This window comes from Pseudophryne corroboree, chromosome 1 (assembly GCF_028390025.1).
Source record: "Pseudophryne corroboree isolate aPseCor3 chromosome 1, aPseCor3.hap2, whole genome shotgun sequence".
Classification (NCBI taxonomy): domain Eukaryota; kingdom Metazoa; phylum Chordata; class Amphibia; order Anura; family Myobatrachidae; genus Pseudophryne; species Pseudophryne corroboree.
Genome location: NC_086444.1, coordinates 701,109,640 through 701,134,151, shown reverse-complemented (window position 1 = coordinate 701,134,151; position 24,512 = coordinate 701,109,640). Strand labels below are relative to the sequence as shown.

The 24,512-nt window shown below is 45.9% G+C and overlaps 1 protein-coding gene across 4 annotated transcripts in view; it reads right to left on the bottom strand.

The window, feature by feature from the left end:
- Positions 1-24,512, bottom strand: part of TJP3 (tight junction protein 3) — a 222,090-nt gene that overhangs the window by 24,878 nt on the left and 172,700 nt on the right. For all 4 annotated transcript variants that reach the window (XM_063914834.1, XM_063914833.1, XM_063914835.1 and 1 more), the window contains exons 17-19: positions 1,722-1,932; positions 1,514-1,614; positions 1,058-1,429 (exon numbers count right to left, since the gene is read on the bottom strand). In XM_063914834.1, the coding sequence (XP_063770904.1) occupies positions 1,058-1,429; positions 1,514-1,614; positions 1,722-1,932 (684 nt within the window). The remainder of the gene's footprint in view (positions 1-1,057; positions 1,430-1,513; positions 1,615-1,721; positions 1,933-24,512) is intronic.

The following is a 24,512-nucleotide window of genomic DNA, read 5'->3' as shown; positions in this document are numbered from 1 at the left end:
GCTGTGTGCTGAGGAGATAGGCCCCGCCCCTTTTTCGGCGGCCTCGTCTCCCGCTCTTAACGGATTCTGGCAGGGGTTAAATATCTCCATATAGCCCCCGGAGGCTATATGTGAGGTATTTTTAGCCAAAAATAGGTTTTCATTGCCTCCCAGGGCGCCCCCCTCCCAGCGCCCTGCACCCTCAGTGACTGCCGTGTGAAGTGTGCTGAGAGGAAATGGCGCACAGCTGCAGTGCTGTGCGCTACCTTAAGAAGACTGAGGAGTCTTCATGCCGCCGATTCTGGACCTTCTTCTTGTTTCAGCATCTGCAAGGGGGCCGGCGGCGAGGCTCCGGTGACCATCCAGGCTGTACCTGTGATCGTCCCTCTGGAGCTAATGTCCAGTAGCCAAAGAAGCCAATCCATCCTGCACACAGGCGAGTTCACTTCTTCTCCCCTAAGTCCCTCGTTGCAGTGATCCTGTTGCCAGCAGGACTCACTGTAAAATAAAAAACCTAAGCTAAACTTTTCTAAGCAGCTCTTTAGGAGAGCCACCTAGATTGCACCCTTCTCGGCCGGGCACAAAAATCTAACAGAGGCTTGGAGGAGGGTCATAGGGGGAGGAGCCAGTGCACACCACCTGATCCTAAAGCTTTACTTTTTGTGCCCTGTCTCCTGCGGAGCCGCTATTCCCCATGGTCCTTACAGGAACCCCAGCATCCACTAGGACGATAGAGAAATAAATAATAAATACATAAATAAATGAATACCCCCCCATTATTGCAATTTTTTTAAGAGCAAAGTATGCCAAGAGTTTTTTCATAAGCCCCTGTGTGCAAAATTACACTGGACAGGGACCAAGAAATGTTTTTCAAAAAGTAGAACTGAGATTCCATTTCGGTATCCCCCCATTATTTTAGTTTGAAAGCTGTACCTTAAGTTTCAATACATAAACATGTATAAATGATTTGTAACACAATACATAAGGTAAAGTCATGTAAACTCTATAACACAACCCTTTTTACAACATATGAAGTTTCTGTGCCATGGGGAGATAGATTATTATTTATTTTTTTTACCTGTGGGGGGCTGTAAGTGTTGTGAGATGGTGAATGACTTCTGTAGGGATAAGATGGTTCAGTTGGTGAGTTGGATGGTGAGTTGGATCCATGGTAAGAAGAGGTTTTAACAGGTGATTGGTCTCTGTAGTTGTATGAAGAATCATATGGTGAATTGTGATAGGGAGGCTGATATTCAACCACTGGTTCAGAAGAGCGGGCCAGTGCAGGCTCTTGGAACTCCTCCTCCAGTTCCTGGTCAGTGTAGGCTCCGCCTTCAGCATCAGTTTCTTCATAATCACTGTTCGCCCGGCTGTCACAGCTCAGGTAGTCTGTGGATCCAACAGCCGATTCATTCAGGAGGTACAGTGGCTCAGTAACTGGCGTCTCGGCCTAAAATAAAACCAAATGTGATCAAGTGATGCAGTAATGTTTTCCCCTCTCAAAATTCCAATTTGATTGAACTGAAGTTTCTACCTTATCCTCACTAGTCCATATTGGTCTTGCTTGCTCTGTTCGAATAATTTCTTTAAGGCTGCGGAGCCATGAGTCACTTGCTCCACTCAAGTTAATAGTGGCTTTAAAATATAAATACATGATAGTTTATAAAGTATGAGCGGAATTAAAAAAGGTAGTGAACAGAGAAATAAAAAAAAATTAAACACAAAAGAAATGTCATGCTCACCAGTAAAAACACGGGAACTGTTCTTGCGCAGTTTCACAGCCTGTGCATACAGACGCCGCGAGCTCTTCTTGGATTCGGGGAGTAACCATTGTCGCATTGCTTTCACTCCCTGTCTGTTCTCAGGGTTGCAGAAAACCACAATTGGATAGAATTGTACATAATTCAGATGTTCCACTGCTGTTGGTGTGATATCCAATAAAGCATGCTTATCCTAAATTGAAAATAAATTATAACTTGATATAATCCAGTAATATATAAAATATGAATATGGTTTTTGGTTAAAACAATTGTCATGACTGCACAGATCACAAATTCACTATAAACAAATGACATCACTGAGGCAGTTACTAGTGAATTTTTCCGCTGCATTCTCTTCAATATTATTTTGGCATACAAAACAGCTGACAGAAACACAATGGCTGACCAACCACTGAGCCATTGTGGGTTACAAGACAGGTACACTGTAAAAAGTAAAACAAAATAAAATCATTTTGCAATATTCTTTAAAGTACAGTATTTACTTGCATAGTTATATACTATGATCAATATGCACCTAAAAATGTAATTAATTAAAACATTAACAAAATGCACAGAAGTGGTTAAGGGAATGTTAGGGTAATTCTTGGCTTCATTTGTGCAGTATTATGGTCAGGGGTGTTTTAAGAGAGGTGGAGTCCCTTGTGCAGTCTCCTTTGTCCGGGCCTCCTCCTCTCTAGCCATTCCAGAGTCTGAGCACTAGGGGCTCAGGGGGTAATTCAGAGTTGATTGCAGCAGCAAATTTGTTGGCAGTTGGGCAAAACCATGTGTACTGCAGGGGGTGCAGATATAACATTTGCAGAGAGAGTAAGATTTGGGTGGGTTATTTTGTTTCTGTGCAGGGTCAATACCGCCTGCTTTATTTTTACACTGCAATTTAGATTTCAGTTTGAACACACCACACCTACATCTAACTCTCTCTGCAAATGTTATATCTGCCACACCTGCAGTGCAAGTGGTTTTGCCCAACTGCTAACAAATTTGCTGCTGCGATCAACTCGGAATTACCCCCTCAGTCTCTTATATGCATGCACAGATCGCCGGAAAAATGGCACAGCTTGCCATTTTTCCAATGATTTCTCTACTGCGATAAAGACCTATCAGTTGAAACACGTTGGTGTGGCTGGATTGTGGCCGACTACCATAGTGGACCTGTGAGATGACAAAACAACTCCAAGAGGAAGGTGACATTGCTTAATAGGGGGAGCAATTGCTTTAACACCTATATATGTGGCAAATGTGTCTTTCTTAAAAGGTCTAAATTGGTACAGAGCCATTGTTTACCTGTGATTAATGGAAATTTTATCTACCACATCTTGTGTCTTGTTTTTACCTTATTAATTTCATCAATAAATGTTATGGTTTTACACTATGCTATCTATTTTGCAGATTAATGACGCTATAGGTTCCTATGTGTTTAAAATCATTATTCAGAAGAACAAGGTAAAGGATTAATTTGCTTATTTTTTTACATTACCTTGAGCAATGTGTTGGATGTGACTATACCATTTTCTGGAAGAGCACTAAGCATTACATGTGACAATACACTTACTTTCTCCTTTGGGGTCCACAGTAGATCCACAGGATATACATTGGGTTATAGGTGGCGTGAGAGGATCAGGCACCAAACGGTTAAATTTTTGAGCCCCAGGATGCCTCGGTTCAGCCCCCCTACAACCCTGCCTCCTGGCCCAGGGAATTCAGTTTTTGTTTGGAGCGGCAGGAGCCGGACCACTGTAGAAATGGTGTGGCTGTTTTACAGCCATAGGTCGGGATGGACTAACCTCCCCCACTGCGGTATCTTGCTTTTCTTTATGTTATCTCCACGGTTACTGGTCTCCTCTCTGCTGCCCGTTGCTCCCCTACATTGCCTGTTCTTTTCTCCTCTCACTGCGGCCTGCCTCATCACCGCCGCGGCCACTGATTCCTGCGCTCTCCATAGCGCTTGGTCATCACTGCGCTCCCCCTGATAGTTGCGCATGCGCCCCTGTGTCAGGCGCACACTGGCTAGTGTGTGTATGGCTTGTAGGATGCCAGATCCTGGACCCTGCCCGCGGTAATGAGGCAGACCACGGTGAGAGGAGGGAAAAAAATGGGCAGCATGGGGGAGCAACGGGTAGCGCCGGGCAGTGGAGAGGAGATCAGTAACTGCAGTGAAAACACAGGGAGCGCACAGAAAAGCAAGATACCGCAGCAGGGGAGGTTAGTACATCCCGCCCATAAGCTTTTATTACTTTAAATAGCCTTTTTTTTAGTGCCTTTGCTATATGTCTTAAATACATTTTGCAAAGGTCGCTCCAACAACTTCCCAGTGGTGTCACAACAACAATTACCCTCATGTAGACGCTGGTGTTACAGTAGGCGTCAACGGGATGTACTAGAAGGTCCACGCTGGTGATCACAGGGCTGAGGACGGAGCATGGGGAGAAGGTAAGGCGTCCTGACCACTTATCAGTGTAAGTTGCATTTAACGCAGTCTTACTGTCCCAGGTTGGAGACTACCGGACAGTTGCTGATGCAGTCGTCCACCTCGGCTGAACCAGTGCTAAACCGCAGGGATCATAGGCTCTGGGGATTAATGAGACCGCAGAAGCCTGGAGTGGATGTCAGCTGTGGGGAGTAAGGCCCTCCCCTGGTCGCCCCTCCCCCCAGTTCAGGGCCAGTCTCCTTTGCGTTTCCAGCCATGAACTGTATTTACCCACTTCCGTCTGAGACACAATGAGACTAAGTACATGTGGTGCATATAGTCGCTGTGCGGCTGTGTTCACTGGAGTGTCTGTTACTGATAGCCATGTTTCTGGCGGCTATATCGAACTAAGGAAGCTGGGTTTTAGTCTCCCGGTATCCCGCTCTCCGGAAGCAGATGATACAGCACTGATTTCCTACCTACTTCTGTGGTATTGTGTAGTTGAATAAGTGCCTAATGCAAATGTGCGACTGTGTACATATGTTGCGGTTATAGTCGATGTACAGCTATATACATTGGTCTCACTGTATCCCAGTCCCAAGGCCTAGGTATTACAGTACTGCTTTCCTACCTACCTTTGTGGTACTGTGCAATTGAATAAGTGCCCATTTGCAAATGTATATTCATGCATTGTATGTGACTGTTTGCTAGTGCTGCTGTCTGACTTTAAAAATGCGCAATTTTCTGTCAGCTTGTCTCTATCCCCTACATTTTCATACCCCCAATGCTGGTGGAAGCATGGTAGGTTCTGATGGTACTTCAGTTTAACTATACCTAAGTGAAGGTTCTCACATTGCTGCGTATTTTTAATACTGTGTGAATAATATTGTTGCTATGTCCTCACGAGGCAAGGGTAATGATGTAGCACCTGCACCTACATTAATATCATGTTTGTCCTGTAAAGCAGGGTTAGGCCCTCAGGACTTTATGCAGGATGGGTTGTGTGCAAACTGTCATAGGTTCACAAACCTAAAACATGTTGACCAACCGACTTTATGCCAGAAACCTGTAAAAGCACAAGAACCCCCTTGGGCATCTTTTGCACAGGTTCTATCGAATATAACGGACCGTTTGGCTGTTCCAGCTATATATCTGGTTATGGGTTGTCCACAAATCCCTTCACCATTTATGCAACAACCCCCATGAATAAATGTGTTGTTACACTCAGTCCAAGACTTGGCTGAGACCTCAGCTGCCTTTCAGCAATTGTTACAGGCAGATAAGGCCTAGGGATGTGGAAACGGGTAGCTATAGGGTGCTCCCCTCACAATCTACAAAGTTTTCAGAATCCAAGGATATTTCAGAGGATGAAGCCGAATCTTCTCTCTCTAAGACTGCCTCAAAAAAGGAGGAGCACCGCACCTCAGTGGATATACCCGAGAAAAATTGAGTGGGGAAACCCATATTATCAATGAAATAAATAGAAGAGCTCTAAGGCAAAAAATGTAAAAGTCCAAAAACAGTAAAGGCTGAATTTTCAGACTCTGATCAGTTGACGGAAATTGTACAAGACGCATGGGAAACACCCAATAAGTTTAAAGTACCCAAAAAATTGGTCTCTTACTATCCTCTTCCACCTGGGGACTGTATAAAAAGGCAAATGCTCACGTAGTATGACTGGTGCGCAAGTCTACAGTACCTCTTCCTTCAACATCTTTGAATGATGCAGCAGACAGAAAAATTGATAGTTATCTTAAAACTGTATTCTTCCTAACAGGGGCAAGTACAAGACCAGTTATGGCCACAGCATTGATGGCTAAAGCCGTAACAGGCTGGGCGGAGGCCTTGAAGAATGATATCTCTGATATAGTTCATGGAACAAGAGAACAATTATCCCATATAGCTAATAGAAAACAAGCCGCTGCCTATGTGGAAGAAGCAGCCCTAGATATGGATATATTAGCTTCTCAAGCTTCAGCTTCCTCAGTAGCAGCTCGCAGAGCAGTTTGGCTACGTTCATGGAAGGCTGACACAGAATCCAAAAAGGTATTGGAATCCCTATCCTTTGTCGGAATATTCTGTTTTGAACAGAACTGGACAAAATTTTATTATCTGAAGCAAACTCCAAATCAACGGCGATTCCTTCAACTTCAGTATCAAAACCTAAATTCTCTACTTTCCGGTCCTTTCGGCCCCAAAGTAAAGCAAAGGGAAAGGCGTATGTCAAACATTCTCAATCAAATAAAGCTATTAAGACTAAAGAGCGGTACACACCTATAGATGTGTGCTGAGCGATCTATCACAGACAACTAAGCACACATCTCTCCCCTCGCTCAGCACACAGTGCGATGTGTACCGAGCGAAGGATGGGGGGCGTCTGGCCCCTCACTTCACACAGCACTGAAGTGAGTGACCTGCTAGATTGTGCCTGAATGCAGGCACAATCTAGAACCGGCGATAGCGACGCATGGGGCTGCGCATCGCTATCGCTGTGGGCATACACACGGAGAGATCCGTGCTTAATTTCTAAGCAATCCAGTCAGATTGCTTAGAAATTAAGCACCGATCCCTCCATATGTACCCCCCTTTAAGCCAAACAGGCTTGGTCAGTCAGACACCCAACTTCTAAAACAGAAGACAAGCCCTCTGCCTGAGGGCACGGGCTTCCACCTGGGGGATCCAAGGGTGGGAGGCAGACTTCTTCAATTTTGGCAGCAGTCCACCACAGATACCTGGGTGCGAGGAGTGCTGTGCTGGTAGATAGATAACTGTTTGCATAAAATATAATTTAGGAAGATTGAGATTAAAGAAATATTGTCAGAATGAGATTATCATCAATGATAAAAGGCGATTTTAACCATGGTGAATATTATAGTGTGTATATTTCTTTTTCATCCACTAGGGGTCACTGGAGTACTCTTGGGATATGGACGGCTTCCACAGGAAGTAGGCACTGAATAAATTACTTTTGAAACTACACCTCCCCTCCATATCCCTGAGTACCTCAGTGTTTTTTCTGTGCTCGACACAGTTAGTAGGCTTGTGGAGTTTGTCCACATTTCATTGGAATTTTTTCTAAGTTTTTTCTTTTTTCAACGATTTACCACATCCCTTCCCCCCTTCCAATAGGCGTGGGTCCGGGATAGTGAAGGCTGCTATAGCAGCTGTGGGTGTCGGACCTCTCTAAAAAAGAGCTCCCTCACTACCACGTGCAGGACTAAAACCTGCAGTAAAGGCTGGACGGAACTTACAGAGAAGCCCCGTCATAGCCCTCACCACAGGGTCCAGGTATGTTGAACGCCGCTGTGCGGGATACTGTGTGTGTGTGTGGCCGCCCGCCGCTGCCTTCAGCCGCCCGCCGCCGCCGCTTCCAGCGCCGCTGTTTAAGCTGTCTCCCCCGCCGCTCTGAGCCGCATCGGCCACGTGGTTTTATGCATAGGCCGCTTCATGGCTCTATGCAGCGCGCTCCCAGGCCCTCGAGGTACACGGAGCACGGGGGGGCACACAAATGAGAGACAAAAGGCAGGCTCCTTAGCCTAGTGAGTAACTTTGCTGCCACAGTGATGTTCCCTGTACACAGAAATGTCAGGGTCAGTGGATATAATCTCATGATTCAACTCTTATTGATAAAGGGAATACAGCAGCGCTGCGTATGTATTACAATAGGCTATGAAGTCTTTGTTAAAACAAGATTAACCATGTTTCCTGTTGTATTTCCAGAATTTCCTGTGTTACATCTCTCCTCCATTGAAGGCGCAGGGGTGTTAAGGGGAATTTGGGATCAGGCATATTGCTGGCGTGCACTGCACTTGGTATACAGATATATATTTGGTATACAGATATATATTTATAGAGACACCTTAGTGCTATTTACTGAGTCGTGCAAGTTGTCTGTCTTTGTATTTTTTTTTTTTTGTATTGTCTGTCTGCATGAGTAAGACACCAGCAATTACTAATAAGCAGTTTCCCTGCCATGTCTAAAACATGGGTATACACTCACTTCTCTTACTAATTATTTATTTCATAACTGTTTATAATGATCCTAAAGACTGCAAATCTGAATCATGGCTGTGGCAGCCAAATACTGGCTTTGTTCACTGTTGTAAAGTAAGATATGTTATATCAATTGGTCAGCACATGGTGCTTATAAAACAGTATCTGTGGAGCACTGCAGCAGCTTTGTCTTAATTCACTTGGCCACACCACACTGGATACGCCCAATCTCATCTGATTTTGGAAGCTAAGCAGTGTTGCGCCTGATTAGCCACCTGGGAGTACAAGGTGCTGTAGGTATTTTTAATCTACAGCCACACCACTCTGGATACGTCCAAACTCATCTGAGCTTGGAAGCTAAGCAATGTTGCATATTGTTTTGCCATCTGGGGGAAACTGGTGATCCAACTAGATTGCATACTAATACATGCTAGTTTAAACTGTTAAAAATAGCTCAGTTTGGGCTTACACTATCAATATAAACCTACCATAGGTTTTACAGTCAGGATAGCTCTCCAGAGGCCGCTCCCAAGAGCGTGCTCCCGGCGCCGGCCACTAGATAGGGCCCATTAACTAAGCTGTGGTTAAGCAGCAGTCATCTCAGGTTTTAAGCCTGTGTGAGGTCACATTTAGTTTCAGACTTCTAAAAATGTATTATACCTCTGTATCAGGATATATCTGGATATTTGTATATGGGTATATAATATATATGTGTATGTATGCATATATGGAATATATATATATTTATTAAGGTCTGAGTATGTGTGAATATACATTGTTGTATGTATGTGTAGATATATATATATATATATATATATATAATATGCTGACATTAAAAATCTATTTTGCAGTAAGCAAGACTAATTGGTCAGCACACAGTGCTTATTAAACAGTATCTGTTGAGCACGGCAAACATGGTGAGTTCAGGCCTCATCTGCAGCAGCTTTGCTTATTGTTTTTACAGGTGGCTCTGTAGCTAAGTGGTTAGGCTTTCCGGCCACAGTGAACATTGTGATTGAATGGACACTGGTTCAGATCCTGGTTTAACAGGTGTTAAAAAAAAAAAAAAAAAACATGGTAGGACACCATTTTCTTTTAACGTTACTTCCTGGTTCTTTTCCGGAGGTTGCTGCTCTACAACACTTAGCATCTGGAGGAGCGGGGTGTTGTTAGGAGTTTAATTTATTAATTGTTTTTTGTACAGCATGACTCTACAGGAAGATTCACTATTGCTGGTAACCACATGCACGGTAATGCAGGTTAATACACACGTTACTTCCGTGGTGTACTTACTGGTTGGAGTACATGATCACTAAGTCTAATGCATAGTCAAACAAGCAGCTTCGCTGCAAAGTCGGTCACACAGTGTGTCGGACAAATACGAATCTGGGCCAGTGGCGCAATGTATAACGCATCTGACTACAGATAACAAGATTGTAGGTTCGTCTCCTACCTGGCTCATTTAAGTTGCCGTGATCGTATAGTGGTTAGTACTCTGCGTAAAAACTGCACAGACAGACCCTTACCGGTCCTCTTTTGGGGGAATGCGGGGGCATGTACTGCCTGAGGGGGGGGGGGGGGGATTTTTTTTTTTTACTGTTTCAGTTAGATTGTTGTGGTCGATTTGCCGCCAGCCCTCATAGCACCAGGCCAGTACGTCAGGTTCTCAGCGAAGGCTGAACGATTTCCAATGAGAGACAATTACAATTATTGAGTTTTTTACTACATATCGCAGTGTACCCTACACAGCAGTAGGGCTGTTGCTTCGCCCTGCTTTGGTAAGGGTTTTGAGGTAACAAGGCTGTAGTGGCAGGGCACTCCAGTTCAGGTTTGCCCTAAATAAAGACCACCTTACACTTCTTGCTGCCTACAGCTTCTTTGGACGTTGGCAGTTGGTTCTTGCGTTTTCAGCTTCGCTAGTGGCGCATAACGTCCACTTTGGCTACGTTCCTAACAGGTGGAGTCGGATTCCAAACGAGATAGATCGCACACCAAGTGGGGGGGGAAATCTGATTTCCTACCATTGTCTACGCGAATTCCTGAATGATTCCGTCTCAACGACTTCAATTCCTAGGCATGATTCTCAATACGGTAAATCAAATAATTTACCTACCCGAACAGAAAGTACAGGTCATTCGTCATCTGGTACAATTAGTGCTCAAGCCACGCACAGTCTCGGTTCATTTGTGCATTCGCCTATTAGACACAATGGTGGCGGCTTTCGAAGCGCTTCAGTACGGAGGACTTCACTCACGTCCTTTTCAATTGGATGTGCTCGCACAGTGGTCGGGCTCGCATCTGCAGATTTACCGCAGGGTGAGGTTGTCTCCAAGGGCCAGAGTGTCTCTACTCTGGTGGCTCAAAGTACAGAATCTAACCGCAGGGAAACGGTTCGGTGCCTGGAATTGGATAATTCTCACGGCGGATGCGAGTCTCAGAGGTTGGGGAGCTGTAGTTCAAAATTATCAGCTCCAGGGTCTCTGGGCGGTCCACGAAAGATTGCTGTCTATAAATGTCCTGGAACTCCGGGCAATTTACAATGCGCTACGACAAGCAGTGCACAGGCTGCAGGCTCAGGCTGTTCAGGTGCAGTCAGACAATACGACGGCGGTCGCATACATCAACAAACAAGAAGGAACGAAAAGCCGTATGGCAATGCGGGAAGTAGCTTGAATCCTCTATTGGGCCGAGTATCACCAAATGATATTGTCGGCAGTAGTCATTCCGGGAGTGGACAACTGGGAGGCAGATTATCTCAGCCGTCTGAATTTTCATCCAGGAGAATGGGCATTAAATCCAGAAGTATTTCACATGCTGGTCCAGAAATGGAGTTACCCGCAGGTGGACCTGATGGCATCTCGCCACAATCATCAAACGCCCCAGGTCGTGTCCAGAACGAGAGATCCAAAGGCAGTGGCGGTGGATGCTCTCACAATCACGTGGCCATACAGTCTCGTGTATCTGTTTCCACCGTTTCCGCTGCTCCCTCTGTGGCTAAAACGGATCAAAGGAGAGTCCGTCACAGTTATACTAATGGCGCTTCTTTGGCCTCGGAGAGCTTGGTTCTCGGATCTCCGCGGTCTACTCACAGTCGGTCTTTGGCCGCTCCCACTACGTTCTGACCTGTTACAGCAGGGTCCGTTCCTTTACCCCGATTTAGCGCGGCTGAGTTTGACGGGGTGGCTGTTGAGACAGCCCTCTTAAGAAGAGAGGGCATTCCAGAATCGGTTATACCAACCATGTTACGAGCTAGGAAGCCGGTTACGGCAGCTCATTATTACAGAATTTGGCGTGCCTATGTAGGTTGGTGTGAAGCTCGGAAGTTTCCGACATCATCTTTTAAGTTATCCCGTCTTTTGTTATTTCTACAGATGGGGTTAGATAGAGGTCTGAGTTTATCCACACTTAAAGTGCAGATATCGGCGTTGTCCATTTATTTTCATAGTAGATTGGCCCTATTGCCGTCGGTTCACACCTTTATGCAGGGTGTCCTCAGAGTTCAGCCTCCATTCACTCCACCTACTGCGCCATAAGACTTGTATCTGGTTTTTAGATTTCTTACAGTCTTTTTATTATGAACCCTTACAACAAGTGGATATTAAATTTCTCAATTGGGAAAACAATTTTTCTTTTAGCCTTAGCTTCAGCAAGGCGTGTTTCAGATTTGGGTGCTTTGTCGTGCAAGCCACCGTATTTAGTGTTTCATGATGACAAAGCGGAACTCCGGACGAATTCCACTTTTCTACCAAAGGTAGTGTCATCTTTTCACATCAATCAACCAATAGTAGTTCCTGTGTTACAGGAGACTCTGGTAGGTTGGATGTGGTACGCGCATTACGCATTTATGTATCCCGAACATCGACCGTTCGTAAGACGGATACGTTGTTTGCTCTCTATGATGCTGCCAAGATGAGTTGGCCAGCTTCTAGGCAGACCTTATCCAGTTGGATTAAACTGACCATACGTCAGGCTTACCTTCATGCTAGGTTACAGCCGCCTACATCAGTAACAGCTCATTCCACATGTGCTGTGGGAACATCATGGGCAGCGAGTCGTGGAGCTTCTACGACACAGCTTTGCCGGGCGGCTACATGGTCTTCGGTGCACACGTTTGTGCGCCTCTACAAGTTTGATACGTTGGCGGCATCAGCATCTAGCTTGGCCGCCTAGTGTTACAGGTGCCAAACAGCTCTCCCGCCCACGGGGGAAACTTTGGTACGTCCCAAGAGTACTCCAGTGACCCCTAGTGGATGAAAAAGAAAATAGGATTTTGGTACTTACCAGGTAAATCCTTTTCTTTGAATCCATAGGGGGCACTGGACGCCCACCCAGAGCAGTTTACCTGGTTTGGGGTAGGTTCAGTAGATCTTATGGTAACACATTTTCACCGACTGGTTTAGATTAACAAGTTATGGTGTCAACTGTTTAGTTGTCAGTAATGTTGTGTCAACTTTATTGTTGTCCGTTATGTTATATGTAATTCTACATTGTCAACCTCTCTATCGCTCCTGTTAGGCTCAGTAAAAAACACTGAGGTACTCAGGGATATGGAGGGGAGGTGTAGTTTCAAAAGTAATTTATTCAGTGCCTACTTCCTGTGGAAGCCGTCCATATCCCAAGAGTACTCCAGTGCCCCCTATGGATTCAAAGAAAAGGATTTACCTGGTAAGTACCAAAATCCTATTTTTTTAGGAGTAGATATGAAATAGGTTTGAACGTATTAGTTATATGTTGAGAGAATTTAGTAGCATATATATATATATACACACACACACATACATAGATATAGATATTTTTTTTTTTTGTGTTTTACTACAAGACTGAGTCATTGTGTAGGGAACAGGTTTATACTGCTCAAGTCATAAATTAAGTTAGGTATGTGACTGAGAATTCTCTTGATCGCTTGGACACTGGAATTCACAGGTGTGCTTACAGTTAGACTGGAATCAAGCTTCAGAACAATTTTGGCAATCATAAAACTGGTTTGTCTATTGTCCAGTATAGGCCAAGCTAGGTATCATAAATAGCTACTATGAAAAGAGATCTCATCTATTGATAAAATGAGGTCTGGGACACCCTAGGCAAACTAGACCCTGATGGGGCAGAACAAGCCAAGTTGGGCATGAAACATTTTAGAACACCCTGGAATGTAAATGGCAAACCTATTATTAGCTATTGCACTGAAAAAGCTATGAGAATATACCAGCTAAATGCTAAGTTATAGGTATACAGTCAGTGGCGGATCCAGGGTAGGGGGCACTCGGGCCCGTGCTCCCCCTGTCATTTGTGGCCTCCGTCCCCCGTACAGAATATGAAGTAAGTCAGAAGAACAGAAGATGCAGAGTTAAGAAGACGCTAAGTGCAGTTGGAGGAATGAGGGATGTTCACACATGAGAAATGATCTTTAGGATGGCAACAATGTACTTGCACGTATACACTTTATGTTAGTAATTTTCTAGGTTTGGTAAATTGTTTCATGTTGTTTTGTGTTCTACAATTAAGGAAGCATAAATATTATTAGTATATATGTCACCACTGTGTGTATCCTATTCTGTATGATTTGATTTTGCCTGTAAATAAACAATCAGACGATAAGAGCGGTAATCTCAAGTGTGAACTCTCTTTAAGGAATCATAACTTCATAAATCATATATATAAGTACTGCATATACAGTGTATCCAGAAAAGTATTCACAGCACTTTTATTATGTTACAGCCACTATTCCAAACTGGAATAAATTTTTTTTTTCCCTCAAAATTCTACACACAATACCCCATAATGACAACGTGAAAAAAAGTTGTTGTTTTTAGATTTTTGCAAATGTATTAAAAATAAAAAAAATCACATGTACATAAAGTATTCACTGCCTTTGCTCAATACTTTGTTGATGCACCTTTGGCAGCAATCATAATTACACACACTTACACACTCACATACTTACCTACCTCCAACACTGCGATTCGAGTCCACTTGTCCAGTAGAATCCACGGATTACCTGTAAAAATAATGTAGAATGTAGCATAGCGCAGCTACATTGTAACCAATGATGGGAACTTTGCGGTCTGCGGTAGACCGCAAAGTTCCCATCATTGGTTACAATGTAGCTGCGCTACGCTACATTCTAACCAGTGCGCTCCTCCTGATTGACAGGGCAGGAGCGCACAGCCAATCAGGAGAGTGCCATGACGTGGTGCTCCCTGATTGGCTGGTGGGACCTTCACTGACAGAAGTCACAGGGGGTCCCGCCATTTGGGTAAAGGGGTTCCATGTCTAAACATGGACCCCTTTAAGTGCGTGGTTCGGGTTTTTTGTTTCGTTTTTTTAAACAAGTCCCTGGATTACATTGAGAAAGAAGAGGACAGATCTACACTGGATTGTTTGTAAGTATAATTTTATTTTTACAGGTAATCCGTGGATTCTACTGGACGTGAATCGCAGCGTTGGAGGTATGTGTGTGTGTATAAGTGTGTGTAATTAAAATTGTACTTTTACGGTGTCTGTGTAGTGTTTTTTTGGGGGGTATTTTTTTTGTAGTAGAACTACATGTACCAGCGGGCCCGTTACTTTCCTGCATGTTGGTACTTGTGGTTCTCCAAGTACCAGCTTGCGGGGGAGGCTTGCTGGGACTTGTAGTTCTACTACAAAACAAAACAATATTCTTTATTTCTCTAACGTCCTAGTGGATGCTGGGGACTCCGAAAGGACCATGGGGGGAATAGCGGCTCCGCAGGAGACTGGGCACAAAGTAAAAGCTTTAGGACTAGCTGGTGTGCACTGGCTCCTCCCCCTATGACCCTCCTCCAAGCCTCAGTTAAGATTTTGTGCCCGAACGAGAAGGGTGCAATCTAGGTGGCTCTCCTGAGCTGCTTAGAGTAAAAGTTTAAATAGGTTTTATTTTTTATTTTCAGTGAGACCTGCTGGCAACAGGCTCTCTGCATCGAGGGACTAAGGGGAGAAGAAGCGAACTCACCTGCGTGCAGAGTGGATTGGGCTTCTTAGGCTACTGGACATTAGCTCCAGAGGGACGATCACAGGCCCAGCCATGGATGGGTCCCGGAGCCGCGCCGCCGGCCCCCTTACAGAGCCAGAAGAGTGAAGAGGTCCGGAAAATCGGCGGCAGAAGACGTCCTGTCTTCAATAAGGTAGCGCACAGCACCGCAGCTGTGCGCCATTGCTCTCAGCACACTTCACACTCCGGTCACTGAGGGTACAGGGCGCTGGGGGGGGGCGCCCTGGGACGCAATGAAAATACTTTAAATGGCTAAAAATACATCACATATAGCTCCTGGGCTATATGGATGTATTTAACCCCTGCCAGTTTTCCACAAAAAAGCGGGAGAAAGGCCGCCAAAAAAGGGGCGGAGCCTATCTCCTCAGCACACAAGCGCCATTTTTTCCTCACAGCTCCGTTGGAGGAAGGCTCCCTGACTCTCCCCTGCAGTCCTGCACTACAGAAACAGGGTAAAACAAGAGAGGGGGGGGCACTAAATTGGCATATTAATATATACAGCAGCTATATTAGGGAAAAACACTTATATAAGGTTATCCCTGTATATATATAGCGCTCTGGTGTGTGCTGGCAAACTCTCCCTCTGTCTCCCCAAAGGGCTAGTGGGGTCCTGTCCTCTATCAGAGCATTCCCTGTGTGTGTGCTGTGTGTCGGTACGCTGTGTCGACATGTATGAGGAGGAAAATGGTGTGGAGGCGGAGCAATTGCCTGTGTTAGTGATGTCACCCCCTAGGGAGTCGACACCTGACTGGATGGTCTTATGGAAAGAATTACGTGATAGTGTCGGCACTTTACAAAAGACTGTTGACGACATGAGACAGCCGGCAAATCAGTTAATACCTGTACAGGCGTCTCAAACACCGTCAGGGGCTATAAAACGCCCGTTACCTCAGGTCGATACAGACACTGACACGGACACTGACTCCAGTGTCGACGGTGAGGAAACAAACGTATTTTCCAGTAGGGCCACACGTTACATGATCACGGCAATGAAGGAGGTTTTGAACATTTCTGATACTACAAGTACCACAAAAAAGGGTATTATGTGGGGTGTGAAAAAACTACCCGTAGTTTTTCCTGAATCAGATGAATTAAATGAGGTGTGTGATGAAGCGTGGGTTTCCCCCGATTAAAAACTGCTAATTTCTAAAAAATTATTGGCATTATACCCTTTCCCGCCAGAGGTTAGGGCGCGTTGGGAAACAACCACTAGCGTAGATAAGGCGCTCACACGCTTATCAAAACAAGTGGCGTTACCGTCCCCTGATACGGCCGCCCTCAAGGAACCAGCTGATAGGAATCTGGAAAACATCCTTAAAAGTATATACACACATACTGGTATTATACTGCGACCAGCAATCGCCTCAGCCTGGATGTGCAGTGCTGGGGTGGCTTGGTCGGATTCCCTGACTGAAAATATTGATACCCTGGACAGGGACAATATATTATTGACTATAGAGCATTTAAAGGATGCATTTCTATATATGCGAGATGCACAGAGGGATATTTGCACTCTGGCATCAAGAGTAAGTGCGATGTCCATTTCTGCCAGAAGAGGATTATGGACGCGACAGTGGTCAGGGGATGCGGATTCCAAACGGCATTTGGAAGTATTGCCGTATAAAGGGGAGGAGTTATTTGGGGTCGGTCTATCGGACCTGGTGGCCACGGCAACGGCTGGAAAATCCACCTTTTTACCCCAAGTCACCTCGCAGCAGAAAAAGATACCGTCTTTTCAGGCTCAGTCCTTTCGTCCCCATAAGGGCAAGCGGGCAAAAGGCCACTCATATCTGCCCCGGGGCAGAGGAAGGGGAAAAAGACTGCAGCAAACAGCCTCTTCCCACGAACAGAAGCCCTCCCCCGCTTCTGCCAAGTCCTCAGCATGACGCTGGGGCCTTACAAGCGGACTCAGGCACGGTGGGGGCCCGTCTCAAGAATTTCAGCGCGCAGTGGGCACACTCGCAAGTGGACCCCTGGATCCTGCAGGTAGTATCTCAGGGGTACAAATTGGAATTCGAGACGTCTCCCACTCGCCGGTTCCTGAAGTCTGCTTTACCAACGTCTCCCCCCGACAGGGACGCGGTATTGGAAGCCATTCACAAGCTGTATTCCCAGCAGGTGATAATCAAGGTACCCCTCCTACAACAGGGAAAGGGGTATTATTCCACGCTGTTTGTGGTACCGAAGCCGGACGGCTCGGTGAGACCCATTTTAAATCTGAAATCCTTGAACACTTACATAAAAAGGTTCAAGTTCAAGATGGAGTCACTCAGAGCAGTGATAGCGAACCTGGAAGAAGGGGACTATATGGTGTCTCTGGACATCAAGGATGCTTACCTCCATGTCCCAATTTGCCCTTCTCACCAAGGGTACCTCAGGTTTGTGGTACAGAACTGTCACTATCAGTTTCAGACGCTGCCGTTTGGATTGTCCACGGCACCCCGGGTCTTTACCAAGGTAATGGCCGAAATGATGATTCTTCTTCGAAGAAAAGGCGTCTTAATTATCCCTTACTTGGACGATCTCCTGATAAGGGCAAGGTCCAGAGAACAGTTAGAGGTCGGAGTAGCACTATCTCAAGTAGTACTACGACAGCACGGATGGATTCTAAATATTCCAAAATCGCAGCTGATTCCGACGACACGTCTGCTGTTCCTAGGGATGATTCTGGACACAGTACAGAAAAAGGTGTTTCTCCCGGAGGAGAAAGCCAAGGAGTTATCCGACCTAGTCAGGAACCTCCTAAGACCAGGCCAAGTGTCAGTACATCAATGCACAAGGGTCCTGGGAAAGATGGTGGCTTCTTACGAAGCGATTCCATTCGGCAGATTCCACGCAAGAACTTTTCAGTGGGATCTGCTGGACAAATGGTCCGGATCGCATCTTCAAATGCATCAGAGGATAACCCTGTCTCCAAGGACAAGGGTGTCTCTCCTGTGGTGGTTACAGAGTGCTCATCTCCTAGAGGGCCGCAGATTCGGCATTCAGGATTGGGTCCTGGTGACCACGGATGCCAGCCTGAGAGGCTGGGGAGCAGTCACACAGGGAAGAAATTTCCAGGGCTTGTGGTCAAGCATGGAAACGTCACTTCACATAAATATCCTGGAACTAAGGGCCATTTACAATGCCCTAAGTCAGGCAAGACCTCTGCTTCAGGGTCAGCCGGTGTTGATCCAGTCGGACAACATCACGGCAGTCGCCCACGTAAACAGACAGGGCGGCACAAGAAGCAGGAGGGCAATGATGGAAGTGGCAAGGATTCTTCGCTGGGCGGAGAATAATGTGATAGCACTGTCAGCAGTGTTCATTCCGGGAGTGGACAACTGGGAAGCAGACTTCCTCAGCAGACACGATCTTCACCCGGGGGAGTGGGGACTTCACCCAGAAGTCTTCCACATGATTGTGAACCGTTGGGAAAAACCAAAGGTGGACATGATGGAGTCCCGCCTCAACAAAAAACTGGACAGATATTGCGCCAGGTCAAGGGACCCTCAGGCAATAGCTGTGGACGCTCTGGTAACACCGTGGGTGTACCAGTCAGTGTATGTGTTCCCTCCTCTTCCTCTCATACCAAAAGTACTGAGAATCATAAGAAGGAGAGGAGTAAAGACTATACTCGTGGCTCCGGATTGGCCAAGAAGGACTTGGTACCCGGAAATTCAAGAGATGCTCACGGAAGACCCGTGGCCTCTACCTCTAAGAAAGGACCTGCTCCAGCAGGGACCATGTCTGTTCCAAGACTTACCGCGGCTGCGTTTGACGGCATGGCGGTTGAACGCCGGATCCTGAAGGAAAAAGGCATTCCGGATGAAGTCATCCCTACCCTGATCAAAGCCAGGAAGGATGTAACCATACAACATTATCACCCTATTTGGCGTAAATATGTTGCGTGGTGCGAGGCCAGGAAGGCCCCTACAGAGGAATTTCAACTGGGTCGTTTCCTGCATTTCCTGCAAACAGGACTGTCTATGGGCCTCAAATTAGGGTCCATTAAGGTTCAAATTTTGGCCCTGTCAATATTCTTCCAAAAAGAACTGGCTTCTGTTCCTGAAGTTCAGACGTTTGTCAAGGGAGTACTGCATATACAGCCTCCTTTTGTGCCTCCAGTGGCACCTTGGGATCTCAATGTAGTTTTGGGATTCCTAAAATCACATTGGTTTGAACCACTCACCACTTTGGACTTAAAATATCTCACATGGAAAGTGGTAATGCTGTTAGCCCTGGCTTCAGCCAGGCGTGTCTCAGAATTGGCGGCTTTATCCTATAAAAGCCCTTACCTAATTTTTCATACGGACAGGGCAGAATTGAGGACTCGTCCTCAATTTCTTCCTAAGGTGGTTTCAGCATTTCACTTAAACCAGCCTATTGTGGTGCCTGCGGCTACTAGGGACTTGGAGGATTCCAAGTTGCTGGACGTAGTCAGGGCCCTGAAAATATATGTTTCCAGGACGGCTGGAGTCAGAAAATCTGATTCGCTGTTTATCCTGTATGCACCCAGCAAGCTGGGTGCTCCTGCTTCTAAGCAGACGATTGCTCGTTGGATTTGTAGTACAATTCAGCTTGCACATTCTGTGGCAGGCCTGCCACAGCCAAAATCTGTAAATGCCCATTCCACACGGAAAGTGGGCTCATCTTGGGCGGCTGCCCGAGGGGTCTCGGCTTTACAACTTTGCCGAGCAGCTACTTGGTCAGGGGCAAACACGTTTGCTAAATTCTACAAATTTGATACCCTGGCTGAGGAGGACCTGGAGTTCTCTCATTCGGTGCTGCAGAGTCATCCGCACTCTCCCGCCCGTTTGGGAGCTTTGGTATAATCCCCATGGTCCTTTCGGAGTCCCTAGCATCCACTAGGACGTTAGAGAAAATAAGAATTTACTTACCGATAATTCTATTTCTCATAGTCCGTAGTGGATGCTGGGCGCCCATCCCAAGTGCGGATTGTCTGCATTACTTGTACATAGTTATTGTTACAAAAATCGGGTTATTGTTTTTTCAGAGGCTCCTTCTGTTATCACGCTGTTAACTGGGTTCAGATCACAAGTTGTACGGTGTGATTGGTGTGGCTGGTATGAGTCTTACCCGGGATTCAAAATCCTTCCTTATTGTGTACGCTCGTCCGGGCACAGTATCCTAACTGAGGCTTGGAGGAGGGTCATAGGGGGAGGAGCCAGTGCACACCAGCTAGTCCTAAAGCTTTTACTTTGTGCCCAGTCTCCTGCGGAGCCGCTATCCCCCCCATGGTCCTTTCGGAGTCCCCAGCATCCACTACGGACTATGAGAAATAGAATTATCGGTAAGTAAATTCTTATTTTTTACACAAAGGCTATCATCAGCCTCCCATCCACCGCCCACGAATGGGGGAGGGGACAGCCTCGGGCTTTACCCCTGGCCCTTGGGTGCCTGGAGGGGGGGACCCCTTGATTTAAGGGGTCCCCACTCCTCCAGGGAACTCCGGCCAGGGGTGACTAGTTGGGGGGTAATGCCACGGCCGCAGGGACCAGTATAACAGTGTCCCCCGGCTGTGGCATTATCTCTCTGGCTAGTGGAGCCCAGTGCGGGTTTAAAAAATACGGGGGACCCCTACGTCTTTTGTCCCCTGTATTTTTTGAACCAGGACCGGACGCAGAGCCCAGTGCTGGTTGTTTAAATATAGGGAACCCTACACAATTTTTCCCCTGTATTTTTACAACCAGGAGCGGCTCAAAGAGCCCGAGGCTGGTTACGCATAGGAGGGGGGAACCCACGCAATTTATTTTTTACATTTTTAACCCTTTCATCACTTAGTAGAATATACACAATGAAGCCCTGCACGGATCTCACTGATCCGGCCGGGATTCATTGTGTTATGTCCGGCAGTGTTTTACTAATCACTCCCGTAAAACACTGCCCGACAATAAGAATCACATCGACATCGGAAAAAACGAAAATCGAAAACTCAGCAGCTTAGTAAATTACCGTAGATGGATTCAAAAAGTTGCAGTAAAATACGTCCGATAAAATTCGAGATAAAACGCCCTAAAAATCGGCGCAAACACGAATATTCGTAAATAAACCCCAGGGTCCCTTTCTCTACACACACCTGGATCGACTATCTTTAACAGCATTGCACTTGAAACATCCATCCTAAAAGCGAAAGGCTTTTCACAGGCTGTAATTCAAACAATGCTTAAAGCAAGGAAACCATCCTCAGCTCGCATTTATTACCAAATATGGCATGCTTATTTTCAATGGTGCTCTGCCAGAACCTATGACCCAAAGTCTTTCAGAGTTTTAAGATTATTATTAAATTTTATTTATAAGGCGCCACAAGTGTTTTGCAGCGCTGTACAAAAGACAGTACAGGGAGACAAAACTTAGCATTACAGTAAATAAATAACAGAAATAGAGTAAAGGTAACAAAGAGCACCACAATTTTCAAGACATAGTACAGCTAAGATGTAAGTAGTGAGGGAGTGATCATCGTACTAAAAGGGGCTGGTGGCCATAGATGGAGATGAGCCTTTACCAGCAGGAGAAAAAGCGGGTAAAGATGGTCGCTGAGTAGGAGAGAGTTGCGAGTGAAATGTGTCGAAAAGAGGGTTTAGATAACAAGAGGAAAGATGGCCCTGCTCTGAAGAGCTAACAATCTAGTGGCAAGGGTCAACAGACAGATGACATGAGGTGCAAGCAAGCAGGAGATAGCATGATGGCAGTATGTAAGCAAAGCTGAGATGTTCAAGGCATGAGGCAGGGGGATGGAGGAGCGGCCTCAGGACTAGGTTATGCATTGGGAGGGTTTGCTTTGATGAATAGGTGAGTTTTTAGTGCCGTTTGAAGCTTTGCAAGGTCGGGGAGAGTCTAATGGAGCGGGGAAGTGCGTTCCACTAAAGGAGTGACGCATGGGCATAGTCTTGAACTCGAGCATGGGAAGCAGTGACGGTCATTGGTTGACCGTAGGGGGTGGGAGGGAGTATGAAGGGAGAGGAGGTTGGAGATGTAGGGAGCAGTGGAATTAGAGATGGCCTCGTATTTGAAGGTGAGGAGTTTCAAGATAATTCTGTAGGGGAATGGGAGCCAGTGTAGATTTTGTCAAAGGGGAGTGGCAGATGTGGAGGGGCGGGAGAGGAAGATAAGCCTATCTGCAGAGTTCAGGACAGATTGGAGGGGAGCAAGATGGGAGCAAACGAGGCCAGTGAGGAGAACATTGCAGTAGTCGACACGTGAGATGACCAATGAGTGGATGATAAGTTTAGTTGCACTCTGGGAGAGAAATGGCCTGATGCGAGCAATGTTGCGTAGCTGGAACCGACAGGATTGTGCCAGAGCATGGATGTGGGGTGCAAAGGAGAGGGAGGAGTCAAGAGTGACGCCCAAGCAGTGGAGTAGGGGAACGGGGGAGATGGTGGTGTTGTCAACAGTGATAGAGATATTGGTAGGGGTCTTCGCATTACTTCAAGCTGGAATGGACCAATGCCTCTGCCTAACATCCCTGAAGGTACAAGTGTCAGCATTAACCATATGGGGGGTGATTCCGAGTTGTTCGCTCGCAAGCTGCTTTTAGCAGCATTGCACACGCTAAGCCGCCGCCTACTGGGAGTGAATCTTAGCTTATCAAAATTGCGAACGAAAGGTTCTCAAAATTGCGATTAGAAATTTCTTTGCAGTTTCTGAGTAGCTCGAGACTTACTCTTCCAGTGCGATCAGTTCAGTGCTTGTCGTTCCTGGTTTGACGTCACAAACACACCCAGCGTTTAGCCCAGACACTCCTCCGTTTCTCCAGCCACTCCCGCGTTTTTCCCAGAAACGGTAGCGTTTCTTCACACACTCCCATAAAACGGCCAGTTTCCGCCCAGAAACACCCACTTCCTGTCAATCACATTATGATCACCAGAACGAAGAAAAAACCTTGTAATGCCGTGAGTAAAATACCAATCTTCATAGCAAATTTACTTGGCGCAGTCGCAGTGCGAACATTGCGCATGCGCACTAAGCGGAAAATCGCTGCGATGCGAAAAAAATTACCGAGCGAACAACTCGGAATGACCACCCTGGTTCCAAAAAGAAAATTGCAAATCTACACCATGTTCGCAAATTTTTACAGGGAATGCTTGACATTCAGCCTTTGTTTGTACCTCCAACAGGGAATCTAGGACTGGTTCTCAAAGTGCTTCAAGTTGCCCCATTTGAACCCTTGCAACGACCTCAAATTGATGACAGCTAAAGTTCCCTTTCTACTGGCAATTGCTTCAGCTAGAAGAGTATCAGATTTAGTGGCACTTTCATGTTGCAATCCATTTCTGGTATTTCATCCAGACAGAGCGGTTCTCTGAACAAAGTCTGGATGTCTTCCTAAGGTGGTCTCAAAATTCCATCTTAATGAAGAAATAGTAGTTCCGGCCTTCCAATTGCCGGTTCTCTCTGTGGGAGAAGCATCATTGGACGTAGTTTGTGCACTAAGGATCTACATGGATTGCACCAATGCCATCAGAAGAACAGACACTCTCTGTCGTATATAGATTCCACAAGAGGATGGCCTGCCAATAAGCAAAACATTGGCTAGATGGCTTCGTATGACTATCTCAGAAGCCTACTCTCAAGCCAGTCTCTCTATCCCAGATAATATCTTTGCCCATTCTACCCTTTCAGTCGGTCTTTCGTGGGCAGCCCACCATGGTGCCTCAGCTAAACAACTCTGTAAAGCAGCCACATGATCATCCATAAATACATTTATCAGACATTATGCCTTTGATACCTTTGCCTCCGAGGATGCTGCGTTTGAGCGTAGGATTTTCCTGCCGTCCCCACCCTTTATTGCTGCTTTGGAACATCCAAATGTATATCCTTTGGATCTACTGTGGACCCTGAAGGAGAAAACAAGTTATGGTAGACTTACCATGGTTAACTCTGTTTCTCTGATGTCCACAGGGAGTCCACCCTGACGAACCTGATTTGAGAATCTGTACACTTACTAATCCCTTCCTTCTTTTATGGAAGTGTGCATTTTTCTTGCCTGAATAGGTCTTCCATCTCGCTTTAATCCTGCTCCTACCTTGGGCTTTGTGACAAAACTGAATTCCCTGGGCCAGGAGGTGGGGTTATAGTATAGGGAGGCTGATCCGAGGCATCCTGGGAGCTCAAAAGTTTAACAGTTTGGTGCCCAATCCTCTCATGCCACCTATAACCCAATGTATATCCTGTGAATCCTGTGGACCTTGGAGAAACAGAGTTAACCATGGTAAGTCTACCATAACTCTTGTTTTTTCAATTATTTCCTCATATACATAAGACTGCTGTTTTTTCAGCTGGAATAAGACTGAGTAATATGTTGTTCTATTATATTTATTTTTTCATACCCAATATTGAAAGG